Here is a 25,579-nt window from a genome sequence, read left to right on the forward strand (position 1 = left end):
TCTTTTTTGAATCGAGAATCGGAAAAATCGAAAAGATCGTTTTTGAATCGAATCGTCACCCCAAGAATCGGAATCGAATCGAATCGTGGGACACCTAAAGATTCGCAGCCCTAATGAGTAGCTGTCTGTCTGTCTATGAGTAGCTGTCTGCCTTCCTGCCTGTCCAATTGTCCATGAGTAGCTGTCTGCCTGCCTGTCCAATTGTCCATGAGTAGCTGTCTGTCTGCCTGTCTATGAGTAGCTGTCTGATTGCCTGCCTGTCCAATTCTCCATGAGTAGCTGTCTGTCTGTCTGCCTGTCTATGAGTAGCTGTCTGCCTGCCTGCCAGCCAGCAAGTTGGTTAACAGAAAATAAATTGTTATGGCTGAGTAAAATAAAATACAATAAACACAATTTGCCTGAAAATAGATTACCCAGCTATGACCTTTTTCATGAAAAAAAATGAGTAGTGATATGGCTGACTGAGTAAAATAAAACAATCTACCTGAAAATAGATAGCTATAAGTGAAGAGCAATTTCCGCAATTACCATTTCCGCAATATCACGCTTTCTTTAAAGTCATGTAATCACACCGGATCTGTCATGTAATGTATGCCCTTTAGGGCGAGGTCGCTTCTCGCCCTCAGGCATCTTACTGGTATAGTATACTATATTATACTAGTAGTATATGACCATGATACTATGACTAACCATGAGACTAACCTTTACATACTGTACAAGGTTGAGAAACACTGGTCTAGAGAGTTTAGCTGGTTAAAATCTTAGTGTTTTGCCAATGTTTCTTTGACCATTTGCAATATCCTCACACAGCCCATGGTGGGAACACCAGCTGTAAACCTTGTGTTGGGGAGTTGATGAAATAAGGCACCGGGCAGGCACGGCTGAAACACATCCACAGAGTTTATTGAGCACCAGCGTTCCACTCACATTAAACAGCGTTCACAAACACTTGGAAAGTAAACTACTGTAGTTTCAAAGGAAAACGGATTTGCAAAAATACTTCAACTGCCATTTTACAGCTTTAGCCAAAACAAAGCACTATAAATAATTTCAAACGTTGCTTGTCGGTTGAGGTCAAAACTTGACAAGGACAGAATCTCATGTTGGTGCTTGTCTGTTATTGGTCCCGGTGCTCACTTGGAATGAGCAAACAAATCGCACATAACAAAAGAGAAAAGAAAAAATTCTCAAATTATGCCAGATGTAGCCTACTCTATCACACATGGAGGGATCCTGGAGATAAAGAGATGAAGTAAACAAGCATTTGGAGCTAGCTCAAGATCAAATAAAGAGTACATGGTCAATAACATTCAAAGGGCTTAGTGATCCTGGAACTTTGTGACACAAAAAAAGAAAGAACAAAAAATGGCATTACTATGGCATTGCAATATAACCTAGAAAGTAGGTTAAAAACAAAAATAAATAATTGCAATGTTTTACACCTTCAGAATTACATGTAGCTCACAGATTATGAACACCATGAGGGGGGGAATCAAATAGTGATGGATTGTTTTATTTGGTCGGAGTGCGAGCACAAAATGAAAGAGGCCACTGGGAATCCCAGAGATCAACTATATCACGGTCTAAAACGTTTTATTTTAAAAACTACAATCAGGAGCTTTATAAAGTGACGTTTAACATAAACCATACAGTGATGGCTTTCAAACTATTATAGCCTATACTGTAAGAGTTATAAATATAGAGGTGGGCATAGCATAGCCTGACACACATACAATACAGTAAGGTGAAATGACAAAATATAACACCTGAAATACAGGGATCGTAAATAAACGTCAAGTTTATATCTTGCACCTCAAAGCAATGGGTTTGTGATTGTTTACTGCAATATCTCTGCTGAAAGGTACAAGATAACATTAACCATACTAGGGAGGATCTATGTCAGAAAACAGGTAGGCCTATGTGTACATTTGGAGAAAAATATGAATAAGAAAACATACATTACAATCATGATTATCCATTTTTGAAACATAGAGAAATTTAAAACAAGAGACGTTTTTTTTTTTTTACCTCAGTCCAACCACACTAATAAAAGTAGTTTGCTTTATCTAAAATACATAAGTTAACATTCAAATGTGAATTAACACTTCAAGCAGTAGCGTAATAAACTAAGTGGGAAGAATGGTGTGCGATAACTTCAAAGTCAGCATTTTGCCAAAAAAGGACAGCTGAAAAATACCATAGCAGCATAGGTTGGAGCCTCCGTCCAATGGTTCTCTTTCATTTCAGGATACAAACATTGAGTTCGTCCAAAATAGCCAACCAGCTTCATGTGGTATCCTGCAATAAACTATGGCTTACAGTTGCATTTCTGTATACAGGCATGATGAAAATCTTGAATAGGAGACATGATTATTATTTTTTTTTCATGACATTTAGTTAATGGGATAAGTCATAAGAATAGCATGAATGCCAGAGGAGACTGATTTCGTTGATGTCGGGCAGAACCCTCTCTTTTCTTAAATTGATGCCCTACTTCATACAAGAGTATTTTCATAAATGTCATTATCTTACTTTTTCTTTTAATAATAAAAATAAGTATTTTGGACATACATGGTTTCCACCTGACATCGACGATTCGTCCCCTTTTCCTGATTTAATTTCCATGCGTAAAAGATGTTGCTGGTGAAAAACCTTTATAATATTATTTGATTTCCCCCACAAAAGTACTATATAATGCTAAAAAGTTTATTGACATGTGTTTAGGTTAGAAAAATAACTTTGTGTGCTTTTGTGTGTTTCTTCTCTAAGCGAACAGTGTTTAAGTGTCTGTGCCTCACATTTGGTATTTTTCTTTTGTAAGGCAGCGGTTCTCAACCTTTTCCGGATCAGGGCCAAGTTGAAAATCGTCAAAGTGTTCGCAGCCCACCCATCTGACCACTTAACACGAAAGGCTGCCATTTCAAGCAGTCAGATGTGTGTATTTTTCAGAGCATGTTAATTCATTTCAGTGATCAATCAATTGTGCTCCGGCTCAACTAACGTATTATATAGGCCTGCGTTAACTTTCTATTTATCGGTATCGCGAAATAACCAAATGATTCAAGGTTAATCTTCACTTTGTGTCTGGGTAGCTCAATGGGCAGATCACTCGATCACAGTAGGGTGTTGTTGTAAGTACTGGGAGCTGATGGTAGATGTTGTAAGTCCTGGAAGCTGATGGTAGGTGTTGCGCTCTACCTCAGAAATCCATCTCCCAGGAGTCTAGCCGGATGCAAAGATAGAAGGGTATAGAAACCCAAGTTCTCAACTGATACCAACAATAAGCAGTCTCCGACCTACCTACTTACTGTACTTGCATATGTACAGTATGTAGCTTTTTTTTAATCATTTGGGGCACACTCATGCCCTGGCCCACAGGTTGGGAACGGCTGTTATAAATAAGGGATCTTGGTGATAATATAGAGACAGAAATATAAGTGATATGCGTGAACCTTCCAGGAGTTAAGGCAGGAAGTTATTGTCGCTGTTGGGTGGAAACCAAGCCCCAACTCAGCCTTAGTGGTTGGAGCGTGAACCCATGGATTCATGACGAGGAAACCCCGTGCAGCTGGGCTTTAACATTGAGCGCTCGGTTGCACTTCCGCATTTGCCAACCAAAATTTGATTGGCAAATGCGGAAGTAGACGGTTCTTCCGGGTGCTTCAAAACGCCACTGAGCAACTTCCACTGAAATTTATAGCGGGGGGCGGGGCTAACGCTCCGGTTCAGTCTCTATCCTTTTATTACTCTATGGTGGAAACCATAGAGGTGGAAGTACAAAAGCTTTCCTTTTTATTATGCTAAAAAAAAAGGAGTGATAATAGCTGAAAAGTTGCGTTGTGAGCTTGTACATCTTCACTGTATCTTCACTGCTTTTGTGCGACACTCCTGTGTGATTAAGTAGGGTGTTAATTTATGGGGGAGAAAAAAAAAGATAAAAAGATAAAAAATGTTTAAATAATATGGAGATACGAGGTTTCAGACATGACAGCAAGGTATGCTGTACGCATCTGTGGTGACAGCTGCTACTACAGCAACGGTCCCTTCACTTTGTGTATTGTTATGGGAGCTATTCTGGGGATCTCACGGGAGCTCACAGTGTATCAGGCTTAGATGTAGGCAGTGGTAAACAGTATCAAAGTACATTTACTTGAGTACTGAACTGAAGTATCTCTACTTTACTTGAGTGTTTTTCGTCTTCTTTAACTCCAATACATTTCAAAGACAAGAATTGGACTGCACTGCATTTCTAGGCAGGGAAAAAGTACAAAACTAATGAAAATCCCTTTTTTTAAAGGCATGCACATTTCAATACCTCTGACTGAGAAACGTTCACTTGTAGGGGAACAATATTTGACCAGGAGTTTCTATACTTTGACTCTCAAGTATACTGTGGTTGAGTAACTTTGTCCATCACCGAGTATAGATGGAAATAATTCTCTATTGAAATAAATGCTTGGACCCTAGAAATACCAATTACTGTTTTGCCACTTAATATTGTTCCCGTCTCTTGAGACAGATTCTCAAGGGGGCAACTCTGAGAGGACAACTGTGATTTCAGTGCAACGTACAACACTGCAGAGCAAGCAGCTAGCTAGCTATAGCACAACGACACAGCTACCACAAACTTGTTTGCTATAGAACTACTATGAACTATGAAGGTACATTTATTTGAGAAAATACGAGTACAAAACGTGTCGCAATATAGGGCTGGCCGATTCACCAATAATATAGAAACCGTCATTTAGAACCAATAATCGACCTAACGTTGCTCGTCTAGGTTAATTGTTCATAAGTCATATGGCCCAGCCCTATGTTGCGATTATACTTCATATACTCAAGAACCTGTACCCATCATATAACAATAGTCTTAATTTCCTGCCAGCAATTCCTCTGACTGACACAAATCCATCACTCCATCATGGTGGTCTGTTGATTCCATTAGGGTGTATCGTTCCATTTGTTCCTTTCCATTCATTGCACTGTTGGGCTCAACAACAGAGAGACACGTTTCAACATACCAGTGGTGGAATACATGTAACTAGGTACATTTACTTTCAAGCACGTTTACTCGACTTGAGTACTTCCATGTTTCAATACTTTATACTTCTATAGTTATCAGAAGTAGGCAAGTGTACTTTTACTCCAGTACAATCATTTGAAAACTTTAGCCACAGCTGTATTTTCTAGATGTAGATGGTTACACAATATACTTTAACCAATTAAGTATAAAAACCTATTTTATACTTCAATAACAGGAGATCTACAAGCTCACAGTGAGCTTGCAGCTCTGATATTTGTGTCAAACGTTTGAAAATATTTTTTGAAAAATTCTAGAACTTTTTACTTTGGTATACTTTAAGCATATATTTTATGCCAATACTTTTGCACTTTTACTCAAGTGATATTTTGAATACAGGCCTTTTACGTGTGTATAAATGTATATATTTAGGAGTTGCTACTTTTAAGTAAAGTACTTCTTCCAGCACTGGTTGCAACAGACTGAGATGTGTACAGGAAGCATCACCTCTGGCGTGGGTGTGTTTTTGACAACTTCAACCAGAAATATGCCTCCGTTTTGACAGCACATTTTGGGAGCACAAACCACTCTCTGCCACTCAATGAACAGCTATTATCCAGACAAAGAGCACAAAAATACCGCATTTAGCCCCAGTGCAAACCAGGGGAAAGTCCTCTCAATCTCAAGAATGACTCACGAAATAAAATAATTATGAGGTGAATGCACTTCTCCCAACTTTTTAAGTCTCAAAATGTTTTTCCAGAAATCCTAGGGGTAGGGAGGGAGGGAGCACTTTGTGAGAAGAAAGAAAAAGTTCTCTTAAAAAAAAAAAAAGGAAAAGAAGAAAACATCCCAAAGCACGTCTGAAATTAAATAGACCTTCCTCCAGTCAAAATGGCACAGACTCGAGAACAAGTCGTGCAAGACAGCCCACGAAAGACGATTCTGTGATAAAATGCCAAAAAAAAAAAAAACACACACACACACACACACAAAAAAAATAAGTACCATAACTCACATTCCCTGAATTTAGGAGTTTTTTTCTCACTTGTGACTCGTGTGGACTTTCTTTTAATTATTTAAAGGGACGCCTGCTTGTCCTGCATGGTCCTTTCCCTTTTTATGTGCTGCGGTAGGTTTTGATAATGTCTTTGATCTGTCGCCTGCAGATGGGACAGCAGGCGTTGGCCATCTTCTTGAGCTTGAGGCCACAGGTGTAGCACAGACACATGTGTCCGCAGGCGTAGATGACCGTGTCCACCGCGTTCTCGTAGCAGATGGAGCACTCGTCCGGCCACGCCCCGCGACCTGATGGGAATGTGGGCGACTTGGGGAGGCTGACGGGGGAGCTGGGGGTCGTTCCTGCAGTGACAAAAAAGATGATTAAAAAAATAAATAAAGTGGTGACACAAAGACATACAGCTGTATTTTGCTGGAGGCGTGATCAATGCTCTTTGGCCACTCAGAATAGCCAAATGGCATTGACCGCGCCTCCAGGTCTTTAGTTTACTCAAGTTAGGGAATAAGACCTGGTACTTAAACGCAAAATACAGCCCAGAAAGTTCAAGCCCCAAAACATCCTAATATAAATGCGCTACATCTCTGTGTGTGTACTGTATGTACGTACGTACGTCTGAAATCCACATAACTCGAGAACCGCTCGCCACACCGACTTCAAATTTGACACACGTTCCACACTCGACACCGGGCACTGCCCTCCCTGTGGTGACAGGGAGTTGCACTCCCTGTGGTGACAGGGAGTGCAGTGCCCGGTGTCGAGTCCGTCGGATCACCGGTTGTTCAGAACAAGCACAAAAGCATGGGCATACAAGGGACACAGACAGAGATAATAGTGCCGTTCCAAGTAGGCCAGTGCCCAACGGGCACCGCTCTAGTGACTTAAATCACCACTGCCACTAGAGGGCGTCGTTGTTGTTTCTATTGAAAAGAACCAGAGAGAAATCTTAGATCACATATACAGACAGTACAATATGAACAAATCAGTCGGGCGGTTTTTACTCATTATGGATGTGAGGCAGCATCAGCTGACTGTGTATCAAAAGCAGAGGCATGCATGGATTATACTCCCCCAGCACATGGAGCCGTGCAGTGTTCCAGTGTACAACCGCAACTATAAATCTATAAATGTGGGAGGTCACATCGGATGGCGAGTACGTAACATTAGGGTGGGATTAGTAATCAGAGCGGCATGGGGCTTTGGGGAGTGCACACAGAGAGCATCTGTTTTGGCATCCTCTCCTTTCCAGTCCCCATGGAGGCAAGAGTTGTTCTCATAACACCGTCGTCGGGACAATTTGCACTGACACACGCACATCTGGTTTCACAGGCCTAATCCATCATTGTCAAAAACAGGAATATACAAAAGACACAAACTGGATTATTATACATAAATACGATAAACATCGCACTGGCATGAAACAGAGGTTTTTCCTCTTGTCTGAGAGTGAGAACGAGTATTCACCCACCCGCTCTTGTGCCTGTTGCTTGTGGATGTAAACAAAAAGGACACCGTCTAATTGTGCTAGTTTGTATTGTAAACAGATTTATCATGTCTCAGACTCAGACTAATGAACACAAGCAGGTACAGCAACTATTGGTCAATAGGGGAGTTTACTGTAACCACGGATATAATTTTTGTCGTGTGGAAAATAGTGAAAATCTATTTTCGCGATGCGTTGTGAGCTGTGTAGCTCGGTTATAGTCACAGAATGTTCATCTATTTTCGCAGAATGTTCACCTATCATGACATTGCTGCAAAAGTAAACAGCAGGGAATTGTGGGAGAGAGAAGTGAGTGTTCTTTTGTGGTTGTATCTGCACGTCTTCTGCAGTAGTCTACTGCATACAGTAGATATTGATAGATATAGTAGATATTGATTTATTTAGTCTTTTCATAAATTAAAGCCCTACTTGATACCACAGCGTCACACAAAAGTATCAAAAGTAGAACAACCACAACCTCGAAAGCTTGTAGATCTGCTACTTTTGCTATTTTAGAATTTTTATCCTGAAAAGTAAAAGCTAGACATATTTGGGAAACAGAGACGACACGCAGCACTAAACTAAACTTGAATTTCAACTTGGAAATGAACAGAACCCCTAAGTTATTGTATAGCAAAGAGTGGACAGCACAGCTGTCTAGCTTCAGCCCCTGGAGCTTATGTGAATGTGATTTCCCAATCTCATGGTTTGGTGAATGTCAAATGAAGACAGTAAAATGCAACGCACACATGCACGCCATCCTGGAAAGCTTGTTTATTTTCAATAAAGAGTAAAGAACTTTGCCAACACAACCGGGTACCTCTGGAAATGAATCAATCCTCTGCAACAAATAGATTCCCCTCTGATGTGTTGATGTCATAATTATAAACAAACATTTCATTTCTATTGCTAGTTTTGATCATGATGGATTACATCTCTGAAGCCAGAAATGAGTTCATGTAATTCTTTGTTGTTTTGAGTTAGTGTTAGACAACATAAGGCCTGGAATAAAGATTGGGGTTGCCAAAGCCTCAGAACACTAGAGGGAGCAACTATGATCTGATACCACCCAAATTTAGAACAAACATTGGAAAATTTGCAGATTCGCAGATTTTTCCAAACAGACGGTGGAATGATTGATTGTGCATGCGTGCGTGGGTGCGTGCGTGGGTGCATGCGTGCGTGGGTGCGTGCGTGGGTGCGTGCGTGCGTGCGTGCGTGCGTGTGTGTGGAAGGTCATGTACACACCTCCCGCTGTGCTGGTGTGCGCGGCGGAGCGCGGCTCTCCGTTCAGAAGGGGCTCGGAGCTGCCGCTGCCCAGGGCACTGGTGGTGGGATGCGGGGAGGAGGAGGAGGAGGAGGAGGGGGAGCCGGGGATGGAGCGGGCCCCAAGGTGAGTGGAACCTATGGAGAGAGAGAGAGAGAGAGAGAGAGAGAGAGAGAGAGAGAGAGAGAGAGAGAGAGAGAGAGAGAGGAGGGAGAAAATCAATGCAGTGTCCTGTTTGTACTTGACCACGGTTCCCCCATCTGAAAACCTATTGACCCCCAGAAAAAGAAAAAATAATAGCAGATGTACAAGCTCGCTGTTGTTTGTACATGTGATATTTTTGTACAGCCAAGGTATAAAATATGGATACAGTGCAGGTTAAAATGATTGTGATGCTGCAACAACAAAATTACCTGGGGACCCAACCATGGAACCCCAGAAGATAGCTTAACAACGCCTTCCATTGCAACATTGTGAGCTGAATTTGGATCATCGATTACGTTCATATGGTTGCACCACCCTATAGACTGCACGGTAAAACAAGCCAGCGTGCAATCCCAAACATTTCACACCATTCTTATCGAGAGACAGATGCGTTGTACCAGAAAGCCGGGGCGTGACTTATTGAGGAAGGCTTTTCTTTTACTTTTCTTTTTTCTTTCTTCAGTGGCATGTTAAGGATTGCTGTTGTCAGCTGGTGTTAGAAGAATGTGAAACACGAGTCATCTGTTGAGGGTACGGCCGCAATCATCACCATCACGGCTGAGCGGTGACATTACGCTGACAGCCAGTGCATTGACAGATGTCCCAGTGATGTGGCTGCTTAGCCCCAGCATCTGCACAGGGCAATCTGATCAATGTGATTCATGTCTAACGCTGGATGTCAGCCATCAGTCAGTTAGCCTGTTTGGATTATGTAACGTGACAGTGGGCTTTTTGAGGCATTTCTTGGAATGCCACCCAGAGTGGCCCATCTTTTAATAGTATTACAATACAGACTCTTCTTTTAGCTTGATTTTCCCCTCCCTTTTCTCTTTTCTCTTTACCAGTATGCTGCTGCTACACTGTTTGAAGAAGGCCGAACAAATCACAATACGCAAGGTGTGACAATAAAGAACAACCTCGAGCCATTAACCATGAACCATTAACCCATTCTGAACGGGAACCCATTTTGGTGTTGGTATCATGTCATGCTTTAGCTATTGAAAAATAGCAGATCTACAAGCTCATAGCGCGCCACCGAGTGGCGCGCTACGAGCTTGTAGGTCTGCTATTTTTGAAAAATCGAAGAACGACTGACATTTTCAGAATCTGATCTCAGGTCAGAATGGGTTAATCAGACCCATTGTGTGTCCAGTGGAAACCTCGTATGAATCTGATCTCAGGTCAGAATGGGTTAAGCTCGAATCCTTGTAGATGTTTTAACGTGTCAAACAGACCACGTTGATTGATTGATGATGTTTGAGATTTTCAAGTCTTCCAGAGAAGGTTGAGAACCACTGGTGTAGCAGGAAATACTAGTGGACCCAGTATACAGTCCTGTCAACTAAGTATATATATATATAGGGTTTAATAAGTGGTTAAATCCCTTTCCTACCATATTTTATTTGCTATTTTTACCCTAATTGTGGTATGAAGTTTTATGGCAACCAGGCAGACAGACTGAACCGATTTCTCACAAAAGCGACGCAAGTGAAAAGTGGCAGCAGAAAGCGGGAGAGCGGTGATGTCTCGGAGCATAGTTTGAGGTGAAAGATTATTGTCCTCCATCTCAGCCATAAAATGAAATCCAATACTGTTAGAGGGGTGGATTTGACAAACAACTATAGGCAAGTCACACACCGCACTTATATGGCAAAATGTGGAATGGATATATAGTACTACATGTTGGCACTGGAAAAACGGCGAATGTCTTGAAAAATGCTAAAAATACCGGAGGGAGAACTTTGAAAGCGACGCTCATACACACTCTTAGTTCCATGATGGAATGTGGGCATATGGCAAATGTATGCAACATTAGTCTATGTGCCATATGCTGATTGGCATCCAGAGAATGGCTGGGCTCTCTGGTGCGTAGGCTATAGTATACACTACCTGATGACTAATGACTGTCACATCATTACATACAGTAGGTGCCTTTGGTCTTTCCAATTAGTGGGCGCCATGCGGTTCAGTGACAATGTGTATCATATCGTCGTTACTATCGGGAAGAAACCTCTTAACTCCCTATTCTAACTTGTGTTCTTTCATAAATGAATTGCATCAAAAGTGGCAGATCTGCCATAAGCTCTAAACGTGGTGCAAATTCCCATTGACTCGCGTCAACGGTGTTAAAAAATGAACAAATGAACACGGCGGTTTGACTCAATGGAATCAATCTTCATTGTCACATGGTGACATTCTTGGTTGTGCAGGCTCATCATTGCAGTTAAAAAATAGAGAGAGAAGAGCATAATGTGCGTAGTACATACAGTACGAGTAATCTACATGATACAATGTGAGCGCATAATGGACTCATATGGATATGAAGCATCAATATGTTATTAGAACAGACTGTATCAAATATGAGTGACTGACTATTGTAAACGATACAGAGCCACCTGACCTCACTGACAATATCGCCGGGACAATTTCTTTATTTTTGGACCACAGTTCTTATATGAAACGATTCTAAGATGAACGAACCAATGTTATTCTCAAAAGAAGAATTCACTTCCGTGACTCAGGGGATGAACGAGTGACGTCAAGACTTCAGCACTCTGGCTGTGACCTCCCCCCCCATGGTGAAATGGTCACTCTGACTGTGACCTCCCCCCCCGTGGTGAAATGGTCACTCTGGCTGTGACCTCCCCCCCGTGGTGAAATGGTCACTCTGGCTGTGACCTCCCCCCCGTGGTGAAATGGTCACTCTGGCTGTGACCTCCCCCCCCGTGGTGAAATGGTCACTCTGGCTGTGACCTCCCCCCCGTGGTGAAATGGTCACTCTGGCTGTGACCTCCCCCCCGTGGTGAAATGGTCACTCTGGCTGTGACCTCCCCCCCCCCCCCCCCCCCCCGTGGTGAAATGGTCACTATGGCTGTGACCTTCCCCCCCGTGGTGAAATGGTCACTCTGGCTGTGACCTCCCCCCCCGTGGTGAAATGGTCACTCTGGCTGTGACCTCCCCCCCGTGGTGAAATGGTCACTCTGGCTGTGACCCCCCCCCCCCCCCCCCCCCCCCGTGGTGAAATGGTCACTATGGCTGTGACCTTCCCCCCCGTGGTGAAATGGTCACTCTGACTGTGACCTCCCCCCCCCCCCATGGTGAAATGGTCACTCTGGCTGTGACCTCCCCCCCCGTGGTGAAATGGTCACTCTGGCTGTGACCTCCCCCCCATGGTGAAATGGTCACTCTGGCTGTGACCTCCCCACCCTAGGTGAAATGGTCACTCTGGCTGTGACCTCCCCCCCATGGTGAAATGGTCACTCTGGCTGTGACCTCCCCCCCATGGTGAAATGGTCACTCTGGCTGTGACCTCCCCCCCATGGTGAAATGGTCACTCTGGCTGTGACCTTCCCCCCCATGGTGAAATGGTCACTCTGGCTGTGACCTCCCCCCCCCCCCCGTGGTGAGATGGCTTCCAAAAAAGAAATACAAAAGAAAATAGACCATCTACAAGCACATGCGTGTTACTTTGTAACAGTTTATAAGGCAGTGCACGGATCTCTAATTTCAGATATAAAAAAAAGTATAATTTTGTAATTTGTTTGTTTTTCCATGTTACTTTCTTTTCCACTGGCCCCTGTGGCGCCCACTCTGAAAAGCCCACATTGACACAATGCATCAATGCTTGCTTTAGGGTCCCCCTTTTTTTCCACTGGGTTATTCCAGGCCAGTCACCCTTAGCGTGAGCGCTGGGTGTCCCTCCCTCATTCCATCCACTAGTGTGTTAATCCCCATGGTGGGTGTGTGTGGGTGGGAGGGCTCCTCCCCGCCCAGCCATCCATCCAGGGCAGCTGAGCCAGGATCTGTGGTGCTGCCCAGCCCTGATCCCGCTGTTCAGCAGCAGATTAAGTGGACCTATGAACAGCTGTCTTTCTCTTTAGCTCTCTGGATCCATCCCTCCCTCGACCCCCCCTCGCCTTTCTATCCAGCCCCACGCCACCAGAAAGACTCCGAATGTAACCCCCGGCTCCTGCTCTCTACTGCTGTATTTACATTTACATACATTTGTATTCCGTTTAATAGCCTAGTAAAGCCTACTATATGCCCTTCAGGGAAGCAGATGCACACCCAGACACGGAGATTTCTGTGCATTCTCCACAGACCCACGGAGAGACGGAAGTCAGATTTAGACAATATGCTGTTTTCCGGTTCTGCACAACGGCCCGGTCTGACGGAACTCTGTTTTGGGGCACCGGACCCCCTGAATCTTTTGAGGGATTAAAACAAAGAAAAAATGTATGTGCATGTGTGATTTCAATTAGAGAACTGTAACTTAAACAGCATATTTTAGCACTCACTCAAAACAACAAAAAAACTCATCTTTGTATCTGTGTGTTCGTGTTGTTGTAGCTACGTACATGTCAATGAAAAGCTGGAGCGATTTAAATTTCAAACAGATACAGGAAGTGCTGAGTAAGGCAGTAACTTTTAACAGGGCGAATATGGGAGCAGTTTCATATTACACTATACGACTTACACCGGGGCTCCACCGGGTGCGTTGCGTCTCCGTAAAAAAACGAACCGGGGGAATTTTAATGCAGTCACGCAATGCAACGCGGGCAGTGGAGCGGGGAGCCACCCTTCATTGATTAAAAAGGGAACATTCCCTGACGGTGACGGAGACGCGACGCTGACTCGCCCGGTGGAGCCCCGGTGTTATGCTCCTCTGACAAAGGTGTGTAAAGTTAGTATTTGGCATCCCTCCTGAAGTCACCCCTGGTCTAGGGTTTGGACTCCACCGTGGGGCATCTATACGAACACAACTTTATCCCTGCACGTAGTCCTACAGGCGGGCGTGGCGCCTGTCAGTGGGGAACACTTAGGCCCGGCCCTTCCTACAGGCCGACGAAGCAGCCGCGAAAAATCCTGCTTGGGGCGCCAGATTGCTCAGGACCGGCCCTGGGAACACTGAACGGGAGGAGTAGGACGGAGGGAGGCGCTACGGTCCTCCCGGTGGGGGCTCCTCACTGGCAGGTGAGCCATCAGGATACTCGGTATAGGAGCGCCGACACAGACATGTGCGAGGAGGAATTCTGAATTTATAATTATAGAGATGAAAAAGGGCCTATACCACTCACACAAGGCTGTGTCAAATAAATGCTTTGTTGATACCAACTGTTATAAGTAAATAAAGACCCAGTCATTATTTGAGGAAATGTCTGTATAGGACCATCAGATCCTTTTTTAAATATTTGTTTTAATTGTTTGTTTCATTGCGGAAAATCTCCTTGGGCCTTTCCTTTCATAGACAGTGGTGGAAAATCAGAGAGTGAGAAAGTCCTCGCAAGAATATACTGTAGTATATACTGTACTGTAGGTTAGATTGAAACGCTATCCTCAAATACAAGAAGACCTGACTGCTTGGGTGGTCTAGACTGAAGCCGTCCTTTATCCCATTTTGGGCGGGAACCCCTTTTGGTGTTAGCATTACGTTATGCTTTAGCTATTGAAAAAAATAGCAGACCTACAAGCTCGTAGCGCGCCACCGAGTGGCGCGCTACGAGCTTGTAGGTCTGCTAGCTTGTAGGCCGAAGAACGACTGCCATAGAAACATAGCTTTTTCAGAACACTGTCAGGATGTAGAAGACATTTTTAGAATCTGATCTCAGGTCAGAATGGGTTATTTATGATGCGGTGCCATGAAAACTGTGCCCTTTGGCTAATTTTCCCTCTGACTCATGCAGGTCGGAAGAGTGAGTTTTTTTTTTTTTTTTTTAAAACAATATATTTATTGCATTTTTCTTTTTTTTGACAAACGGACAATACAACAAAACAATACATAATACAGACAATACAATTACTTAAAATGAAAAACAAACAAAATTTTATAAATCCTCTGCACGGGATGAAGCCTGATTGAGACCCCGTATTGCGGGTCTGAGATTAAACTGTTGAAGAAAAATAACTCTCTCGTTATGAATTACGATAACCAGTGTAATTCAAAGAACCACACGATTAAGCTTACATACAAGACCGTTAAGGGATTACCAACTGTAAATAAAGACATGCTTAACCCGTTCAGGGCTGGAACCCGTTTTGGTGTTTTAAGCATCATGTTATACTTTAGATATTGAAACATAGCAGATCTACAAGCTACGAGCTTGTAGGTCTGCTATTTTTGAAAAATGCAAATGTTTGAATATATATTCTTTCAGAGCGAACGTTTTTAACTTCTGAGGGAGTCGCTGGAACAACATAATTATTTTCACATGAGGGTCGGCCGCCAATTACATATACTTTTTGGGGTCCTTGACATGAAATATTGAGCACCATTGTATTTCAGAAAACTATCATGATTTAGAAGGCCTAAATTACAATGAATAAACAAACAAGGACGTTCTCCCCTCATGGGCTCAGTATAGACAAAGAGATGACGTATTGGATACGTGAGTGCTACGTCACCCTTGTGTGTTTAGCACCATAGACAGCAGTGTGTCTACAGTGCAGGATGTGAGGTTGAGGTATATGTGTAGGCTATACGGTGCTGCGTTGCTACTTGCCTAGAGGGTCATGACTCTTTAGTCGACTGGTTAACGTACGTGCCATTGGAATGGGGATCCCGGGTTCGCCTCCCGTCCGAGGCTACATATGTATGGGAAGTAAAACAGACGGAGACAAATATCCCGCCACTCAGAGCAGCACTCGGGTGCCTGGCCGTTTTCCACAGGGTGTGAACACCCTCCGACACTGTCAGCATCCTGCTATCATAAGAGAAGATGCACTGGTCCCAGCGTGGAGGTGTGAACACCCTCTGACACTGTCAGCATCCTGCTATCATAAGAGAAGATGCACTGGTCCCAGCGTGATGGTGTGAACACCCTCTGACACTGTCAGCATCCTGCTATCATAAGAGAAGATGCACTGGTCCCAGCGTGATGGTGTGAACACCCTCTGACACTGTCAGCCTCCTGCTATCATAAGAGAAGATGCACTGGTCCCAGCGTGGAGGTGTGAACACCCTCTGACACTGTCATCCTCCTGCTATCATAAGAGAAGATGCACTGGTCCCAGCGTGGAGGTGTGAACACCCTCTGACACTGTCAGCATCCTGCTATCATAAGAGAAGATGCACTGGTCCCAGCGTGGAGGTGTGAACACCCTCTGACACTGTCAGCATCCTGCTATCATAAGAGAAGATGCACTGGTCCCAGCGTGGAGGTGTGAACACCCTCTGACACTGTCAGCATCCTGCGATCATAAGAGAAGATGCACTGGTCCCAGCGTGATGGTGTGAACACCCTCTGACACTGTCAGCATCCTGCTATCATAAGAGAAGATGCACTGGTCCCAGCGTGATGGTGTGAACACCCTCTGACACTGTCAGCATCCTGCTATCATAAGAGAAGATGCACTGGTCCCAGCGTGGAGGTGTGAACACCCTCTGACACTGTCAGCATCCTGCTATCATAAGAGAAGATGCACAGGGCTACAGTTGTTCCCACACAGAGAGCCTGCAGGCTCCCTGGCAGATATTATGCAGCGCAGCATGATACCAAGGCCTAGCATATCGCTGTTGTCCAGCAGAATCCTCTTATCTCAATATTCTAACTTGTGCGTGTGTGTGTGTGTGTGTGTGTGTGTGTGTGTGTGTGGGCGTGAATTAACGCCTTGTAGATTACACCGACATAGTCTATCAGAACACCACAGAAAGCATTCTCAAACCTCTAAATGTATTAAATAACTCACTATGCCGATTCATACTGAGGTGCCCATACCAAACACACCACTGTTGTGTCAAGTTCACTTGACTGGCTGCAGCCTAAGGCAAGAAGACACTGGTACCAATTCATCTTTAAATGTGTGCACTTCAACTGCCCTCCATACCTGAAACAGTCACTGGTACTATATACATCCCCATACCCACTTAGAAATACTCAACATCCCTACTTTGCTATTCCCAGAAGAATATTCTCCGAATCCGGACGCAGGTCATTCCATTACAAAGCTCCATTTGACTGGAACAACCTTCCTGTTTCTCTCAGATCTGTGACCTCTCCTGGGCGCTTCAGGCCTTCCCTGAATCCCTGTATTCACACCTCAAAACAACCTGCTCATGCTACTAACACTGCCCGTACTGCTGTTTACTTCTGACCCCTGTTTCAAGTCTCTGTACTGTACTCTCAATATGCTTGTCCAGAGAGAGTTGGGGGGGATGGGGGAGTGGGTGGGAGAGGATGAGCAAGCTAACTATCTGTACATGTCTGTTTTGTCTATTGTGCACTGTCTATTTGTGTAACTGCACTGTACTGTATGTAATGTTTTTCCCTGTGTACGGGACCCCCTCTAAAATGAGATGCTGCATCTCAAGGGGCTATATATCCTTTCAATACAATTCTAAATTCAAATAAATTCTGCTCATACTACAGCGACACAAAAAAGCATCAAATGTAGCAGATCCGCAAGCCCAAAAGCGACACGTTTTGAGCTTGTAGATCTGCTACTTTTGAACTTGAATGCTGAAAAGTAACAGCTTTGGACATATGCGGTTTCCACACGACAGAGACGATATGATGCCCTTTATACCTCATTATAAACCTCAGCTGAGGCAGTCGAGTGATGCTCCCTGCTGTGTGTTGTGCATACGCATACAGTACCTGTGCGTGTGTGTGTGTGTGTAATAGTAGTCTTCATAGCGGCAATAATAAACAATAAAACATGATAATATTGTTCATACTGTCATTGTATGTGTGACGTGCATGCGTGTGCGTGTGCATGCATGCGTGTATGTGTGTGTGTGTGTGTGTGTGTGTGTGTGTGCACATGCCTGTAGGGAAAGCATAAAGAAGAAGGGGGACTTCAAAATGTCAGATGCAGAGGTTATACGAACACAAGCGCAGAGCACCGAGACAAAACACAATATGAATCGGGTTAGGTAAAGTGCAACGCTTCATCTATACCGTCCAATGTACAACGCTGTTGCAATGGAAAAAAATAGCCGATCTACAAGCTCACAGCGCGTCTTGGATGTGACACGTTGTGAACTTATAGATCTGCCATTTTTGGAAGTACGAGTCGGGGCTGAACTTTTCGGAGAGAGGAGATGGGCGGAGGAATCGGATGAGATCTGCATCGGGCATGTGGCCGGCGAGGCGGCTCACTCAAGCGTGAACATGCTGACATTTTAAATGGGATCTATAATACATGGGGTGTCCTATTTCTGTGCCAACAAGACAGGAGGTCCCCCCTGCAACAGCTCTCTCTATGAAACACCCCACCTTCCATCTACACTGCTCTGTGTTTTGGCCCTGTTTTGCTATAATCAAAACTAACGAACGTATTCAGGGCATGCCAAGACACGTAAAAGAAAAGGCATAATCCTGCAGTGGAAGCCGTCCTGTTAACGTTATAGAAACCATTTATGTTTTTGGCCTGAAAAGCAGAGGATGGAATTGAAGGATAGGATGATGTACATTTTTGCTTTTTATTTCCATTTGGTTCTATTTGTAGACTACACTCAGAGTTACAGACCTGTAATCGGTCCATTTGGAACTCCCTCAAGTAACCCTGAGGTCCCGCCTGGATCACACCTTTGAGAGCCACTACTTTAACCCATTCTGTACGGGAACCCGTTTTGGTGTTAGCATCATGCTGTGCTTTAGCTATTGAAAAATAGCAGATCTACAAGCTCGTAGCGCGCCACCGAGTGGCGCGCTACGAGCTTGTAGGTCTGCTATTTTTTGAAAAATCGAAGAACGACTGAGATTTTTAGAATCTGATCTCAGGTCAGAATGGGTTAAATCAGACCAGTGTGTGTCCAGTGGAAACCTCGTATGAATCTGATCTCAGGTCAGAATGGGTTAAATGACTAAAATAACTAATATAGAGCATATTGTTGGCAGTAGCGATAGTTCAGCTCCTGCTACCGTTCAGTCCCATTGTATGTATTTCGTTGTAAAAGAAGGTCGCCTGTCGCCTCCTCCCCCAAAACATGTAATGGCGGAGCTCCTTGCGCTGATCTGATCAACGACTACCTGATGTTTTAGACGTGCGGTCACCGGGAGTCGCTATTGAGCCGCTAAACATGGTCGCTTTGTTCATCGAGAGCGCGATTAGGGCTGTGATTCTGTAAAAAGAATTGAAATGCCTCAGCCCCCACCTTTTAGTTTGACGATGCATTGAGGCTGAAGAGTAAGCCAATCGAGCCCGGAGCTGCAGATATATATATATATATAATGTATACAGAGAGTGTTGTTTATCAATAAATCGTATAAATTCAGCCACCAGATGGCGGTGTTGGCAGCAAATTAGTTAAGTCTCAAAGTTAACCAGTGACAATTTTATAATTTAAATCTGGGCCCCAGAGATAAAATAAAATAAAAAGGTCAAATTCTTTGGGCTAATGTACAATAACAGCTCTGTCGGGTGGAAACCTCATAATTATGTCCGTGTTGCAACACGTTTGGAGATCATGGATCTGCTACTTTTGATGCTTGTGTGACACTGTACTGTATATGGGCGTTCATTTACAAAAATAACAGAAAAAGTTAGAAATTCTGCTCGACAGAAATTATATCAAACAAAAGATACACGCACGCACGCACGCACGCACGCACGCACGCACGCACGCACGCACGCACGCACGCACGCACGCACGCACGCACGCACGCACGCACGCACGCACGCACGCACGCACGCACGCACGCACGCACGCACGCACGCACGCACGCACGCACGCACGCACGCACACACACACACACACACACACACACACACACACACACACACACACACACACACACACACACACACACACACACACACACACACACACACACACACACACACACACACACACACACACACACACACACACACACACACACACACACACACACACACACACACACACACACACGCGCACACACACACACACACACACACACACACACGCACACGCACACACACACACGCACACGCACGGGGGTCGATTTCAGGTGAACAGAAACCGTTGAATTGTTCTTTGGTCGGCGCACTCACAGTAATACATCAACAGTTACCAACTGCCAGATAAGAGACACTTTCCTAATTCAAAACATTTGGAACCTTAAAGATGATTCACGCTCTGTCAGCGCTGCATGGGCGGGAATTCCTAGATCCGAGTAGATAAGGCGATGCTCTTGTTTTGGCACAGCTGCCAGGGCCTCTCTGGTTTCACTAAATGATTGCTTGAGCTGCCACACAGACAGGTAAGAAAGTGCTTTTGTGTGCGTTTGTCACTGCAGCCAGGCGCCCACTCACCCCCCCCCCCCCCCAAGGCAAAGCCTTTTTCATTGCAGTGCTCTTAGTCAAGTGATTGCTCAGTGAGATAACGTTGCAGCGCTGCTTTATAGCAACAACAATATAACTTGTGTGACAAAAGCCTAACGTTGTGCTATAGCATAATGGTCGCCGCCGGTGGGACACTTTGTATCTGCGCATTTCTTCTTTCCCCCAAAATACATATCGTTGCCGTCTCCCCTGAAGTCTGTTTCACTAAGTCACTAAGTGGTTAAGTGCGGTGTCAAACAAGTATAGACTATTCCATAGAGCGGAGCCCTGTAGGCCAGGTGTATGCAGTCAATGCTGAGGTGTCACACTGCACTTCATGGTACACCTCGGCTATGGCTGCGCCCAGAGACACCCGTCCGTGGATTTGTCTACATCACAGAGCTTTCCCCACACAACACTTGACTTCTTCTTGTATCGACTGGCTCCGGTCACGACCCCAGCCCTAATCTCCATTAGTGGAGAGTGACTTATCTGTCTGTGGGACTGCCATATTCTTAGTATTGAGTGTCAGAAAACTCAACACTTAACACAAATAGATCTGAGCCAGCCCCGAGAGCCAAGGAAATTAAGCCGGCCAGAGAGATACAGTCAGTGCTTTGCTGCTGAACTGCGTGGGCTTTCAATCAACAGCCCTACACTGCCAGAAGTTAATCAATATCCTAATCGTCAGGTTCCTGACCCCACGATTAATCCCCAATAGGCTGGTTATTTCACGGCCCGGGTGGAAGTATTCGTACAGTAAGATATGTCATCTAAACTAAAGCACTATGGGAACTTGACAATCTCGTGTAAGTCCGATGTCGTTGCTCTTGGGCAAAAACCTCTTACCTCCATATTTTAGCTTTTGGTGTTTTTTCGTAAATTAACACCCTATTGATCATACTACAACATCACACAAAAGGATCAAAATAACAGATGCACAAGCTTGAAACGTGGCACAAAGCGACGTGTTTTGAGCTTGTAGATCTGCTACTTTTGATACCGTTTGAATTTATTTGGTAAATAGTTCGCATTTACTATTTCCGTGTGTCACGTCACACGTTCATATATGGTTACGCCTCGTGACATCATGCCTCGATCGTGACATCACGCATGGAGCTGACCTGTTCTGACATTCCATATGTTGAGGGAGACATCGAAGAGGATGGACAGGTGGTCCGTCCTCTTCAATGTCTCCCTTTTGACTGATACCTAGTGTCCATTCAAACTCTAGACTGGCCTTCCCCAAAGTTATTAGTGCAGCTGCGCCCAGCAGCCGGCGGAAACTAGAGTCCTACCTGGGCCCTCATCAAAACCTGTACACTCAAGACACTGCCCCCGCTGCCACCCTTAGATCTCCATAATATGGAGTTGACCTGTTCTGACATTCCATAATGTCGATCTGACCTCGTCAAAACCTGTACACTCAAGACACGCTCCATATATGGCCAGTACAGAATTCATTCCATATGTTAATCTGACTCCCCATTCCGAAGCGCTCGCCCAGCAGTCTTCCATCACCACCAGGATGCGTGCATGCGACCTCGCTCTTTAGGGTGAGGTTAGTCTAGGAAAATTGGCCTCAGATCCTGTGTAGCAGGGGCGTGGCCCAGTGCGTTGCGTTTCAAATGAAATGCGAATCAAAAGACAGGGGCGGGTTCCACATGGAGTGGGCTCTACATCTAAATAAGACGGAAGGGAAACAATTGCTCCTTGAGCGGTGGTGGCCTACTACAATTCAATTTGGAATTGGATTCCCTTCGGACTATTTTCATGGTATGCACAGTGCTTCAGACCGGAAAGGGGAGTGTCCGCTCAGATTCTGAGCGCAACGTACTTCCCTCACAGGGATATGTTCCTTTTTTCCCAGAAGTCTTTCTCACCCGCCTAGTGGCGAAAAATAAAACTTCTGGGAACTCAGATTAGGGTGAGGTCAACTTTGCCTATATAACGGCCTGCAGAAAACAGTCACGGCAGCTTGTTTGACAGTTTGGTTAAAGACAACGGCATCGTGTTTGGCCGCCGGTGCGTACAATTGTACTTACCCAGAATCCTCAGCTGCGTGAGGGCCCCGTGCAGACCGAAGAACATCCAGAGAGGACGGGAGTTGTCCACGCACACCTGCATGCCCACGTTGGTGGCGTTGTGGCTGAGGATGACCTCCCCGTCCTGGTTGACCAGGAAGCCCAGGATGTCGGCGCTCTGGAGGGGCGTGGGCACGCGGCACACCGCCCAGAACTCCTTCCTATAGCGTCCACACATAATGCGGTTGGTGTCCAACGTTGGGTTACAAGTACAGCAACAGAATCTAACCCATTCTGACCTGAGATCAGATTCATACGAGGTTTTCCACTGGACACACACTGGTCTGATTAAGCCATTCTTGACCTGAGATCAGATTCTAAAAAAATGTCAGTCGTTCTTCGATTTTTCAAAAATAGCAGACCTACAAGCTCGTAGCGCGCCACTCGGTGGCGCGCTATGAGCTTGTAGATCTGCTATTTTTCAATAGCTAAAGCATAACATGATGCTGACACCAAAATGGGTTCCCGGTCTGAATGGGCTAAATCATATCCATATATGAATCAAAGCAGGAATTTACCTATAGCAAAGCCCCTCCCCAAACTGCTATGGTCCAATCACAGCTAAGCATAACATGGTTTGGACAAACCTCTCCACCAATAGTTTTCCTATATGATAAAACATTGTTTTAAAAAAAGCAATGTCATGCACATCATTTTTCCAGTGCATATGGCAGGCCTTGTTGACGGATTTGGGAGAGATTTTGAAGGTCTGGTTCCTAAAATGAACCAGTATTTAATGTGTGTTCAGGAATCAGATCCTGAAGAAGATCCCAGCGATTGAAACGTTGAATCAATAAACCAGTGGAGCTGAGTTTTTTTCTACCAGTGTTGCGGACTCTATTTCTTCCTCTTGTACTGCCATTTGTCCAGCACCTGGGCTAGAGTGGAGGTGCATGCTCTATTACCTTTGTGTGTGGATATAGCCCATTGGAATCAGAACCATAAATCCTACCTGTCCACCAGCGCCTCGGGGTTGTAGGGCAGGTCGCTGGGCCTCAGCACGGCCGGGTCGCACGACGTCACGCCGTAGGACAGCGAGCCCGAGCGCGCCGGACTGGACTTGGTGACCTTGAGGAAGACGGTCTCGCCGGTGCGCAGCGGCCGGTCGGTGAACACCAGCGTGCGCTCCTCGCGGGCGTGCTCAGAGCGCGCCACCGTCTGCTCGTCCAGCGTCTTGATGTGGGCGCCGCGCAGCTGGTGGAAGTGGAGGTCGCTCTCCATGGTGGCGGGCAGCAGGGAGGACTGCTGGAAATCGTTAAGAAAAACAGAATCACTGAAATATTCTGTGGCTTTGCTGCTTTTAGCTCCGTTATCAGAAACTGTCCCAAAACGTCGGAAATGGCAGGTACTAATGAAGATCAAAATGCAAGGCTGCTGCTGTCTCTCTCCATCTCTCTTAAATGAGTTTAATTAGTCGTGCTCATGCAGATACAGACAGATATTGTACATGTAAACACACAAAGTCAGATGTAGAAGCGGCTAGCAACGCTCAATAAAGAAACTAATGGAATCTGCGGAACTCTGTTAACCTGGGTGTTGAGGGAGTTCTGGGCGATGGGATGGGAACTGTGCCAACAAATATGGGTAAATTCTCCTTCTACAGCACTGCCACCCAAGCGTGGATGCCCTGACCCCCTCTCTCCAATTTATTTTAAAAATTACTAACAGGCCACCTTTTAGCAGGCCCAAGGGAGAGGAAATGATCACCCCCCCGGCTCTTTTCCCCTCCCTGCACACAGTGTTATTTTTTCCTGTGATGATATTTATATGATATTTTGTTGTTATTATTCTTGAATTGATTGCCAAAAGGACAATGTTTGACTGTATGTTTCTACATTTTCCTGTCTTAATAAACTATTCAATCAATCAAACCTGGGTGTTGAGGGAGTTCTGGGGGATGGGACACGACGAGGAGGAGGAGGAGGAGGAGGCGGCCATGACGGCCGAGGCCAGGTGGAGGGTGTGGCGGTGGTCGCGGTGGCGGCCGTGGGCGGAGGAGGAGGAGGAGGAGGAGCCTCTGTCCTCCTGCTGGAGGTTGAGGTCACACAGGCTGACGGAGAGGCGGGCGTCCTCGGCCTCGCGCCGCAGGGACGCCGGACGCACCGTGGTGAAGGAGCGAGGACGCAGGCAGTCCGGAGGCACCATCGCACTGTCTGGAAGGACGAGACAGAGAGAGAGAGAGAGAGAGAGAGAGAGAGAAAGGTTCGTCAGATTATTGCCCGATTGCATCGGTTCCCAAAACCTTTGTTCTGTACACGGCACATTGAGGACTTTATATTCACTTTATTCGCGCTATATCCTGCAAATAAATTAATTTGTCGTTGGAATTGAATCACAGTTGAATCTGCAAGCGAGTCAGACGGCAAGGCGACAATGAAAGGGACCAATTTAACTATAAGCGTTTCTACAAGCTGGCTATGGTGTTCTGATGACTCCATACGCCAGAAGGAAGTATCACAGAGCTCATTTTATAAGATGAGGAGGAGATTCATCAGAGACCACAGATAGACAGTGTACTGTACTGTATGTGGTCACTCACTCTGATATCTGTTCGATATGCCGAGTCCGCTCATTTCCAAATATGAACAAATGTGGCAGTGTTTTCAGTTAGAGAAAACAAATTGTAATTCCCCAAAAATATATCAATACAAAAGTATGTGCAATGGTCTGTGGCAGTGTGTGTGTGTGTGTGTGTGTGTGTGTGTGTGTGTGTGTGTGTGTGTGTGTGTGTGTGTGTACGTGTGTGTGACTGTGTGTGTGTGCACGTACACGCACATTCAGTGTCACTCCCTCTGGCTATGGCCTGTATTTGTACCACAGACTACACTATCCTCTCTGTAGTAGAGGCCATTTATATCTGCCAAGACATGCTCCCCATTCACACTAACAGGCAGCGCAGCAGTGACCCACACACCCCCATTACTCCACCACTACACAGCCTCCATGACTCCTACAGGCCCCAGGATGCTTATCGGTGCCGTCAGCTGGAAACCTGGTATGTCCCAAACATATAGTTATATATAAGCAGACCGCCCCGCCCCCCCCCCCCCAGCTATTCATTTCAATGGGAAGTTGCACACTGGCGTCTGAAGCACCCGGAAGAATGCTCTACTTTCGCATTCTCTTGATTTTGCCCAACCAACATCAAGGTGCCAAAAAATGTGGAAGTGCTAACCTCCATGAGCGCGCCTGAATCGATTTGTGAACGAGCGCGTTAAAAAAGCCAGCTGCGCTCTCTTTTGCATGTACACTATAC

The 25,579-nt window shown here is 45.2% G+C and overlaps 1 protein-coding gene across 1 annotated transcript in view; it reads right to left on the reverse strand.

The window, feature by feature from the left end:
• Positions 1 to 882: 882 nt before the first annotated feature.
• The window catches only part of neurl1aa (neuralized E3 ubiquitin protein ligase 1Aa), a 75,928-nt gene continuing 51,231 nt past the window's right edge, over positions 883 to 25,579 (reverse strand). Inside the window, exons 4-8 of the mRNA XM_080759614.1 lie at positions 24,196 to 24,476; positions 23,276 to 23,568; positions 22,285 to 22,484; positions 8,770 to 8,925; positions 883 to 6,382 (exon numbers count right to left, since the gene is read on the reverse strand). Of these exons, the coding sequence (XP_080615740.1) occupies positions 6,141 to 6,382; positions 8,770 to 8,925; positions 22,285 to 22,484; positions 23,276 to 23,568; positions 24,196 to 24,476 (1,172 nt within the window). The 3' untranslated portion in view covers positions 883 to 6,140. The remainder of the gene's footprint in view (positions 6,383 to 8,769; positions 8,926 to 22,284; positions 22,485 to 23,275; positions 23,569 to 24,195; positions 24,477 to 25,579) is intronic.

Source organism: Protomyctophum bolini, assembly GCF_963924005.1.
Source record: "Protomyctophum bolini genome assembly, chromosome: 3".
In the NCBI taxonomy this organism is placed as follows: Eukaryota; Metazoa; Chordata; class Actinopteri; order Myctophiformes; family Myctophidae; genus Protomyctophum; species Protomyctophum bolini.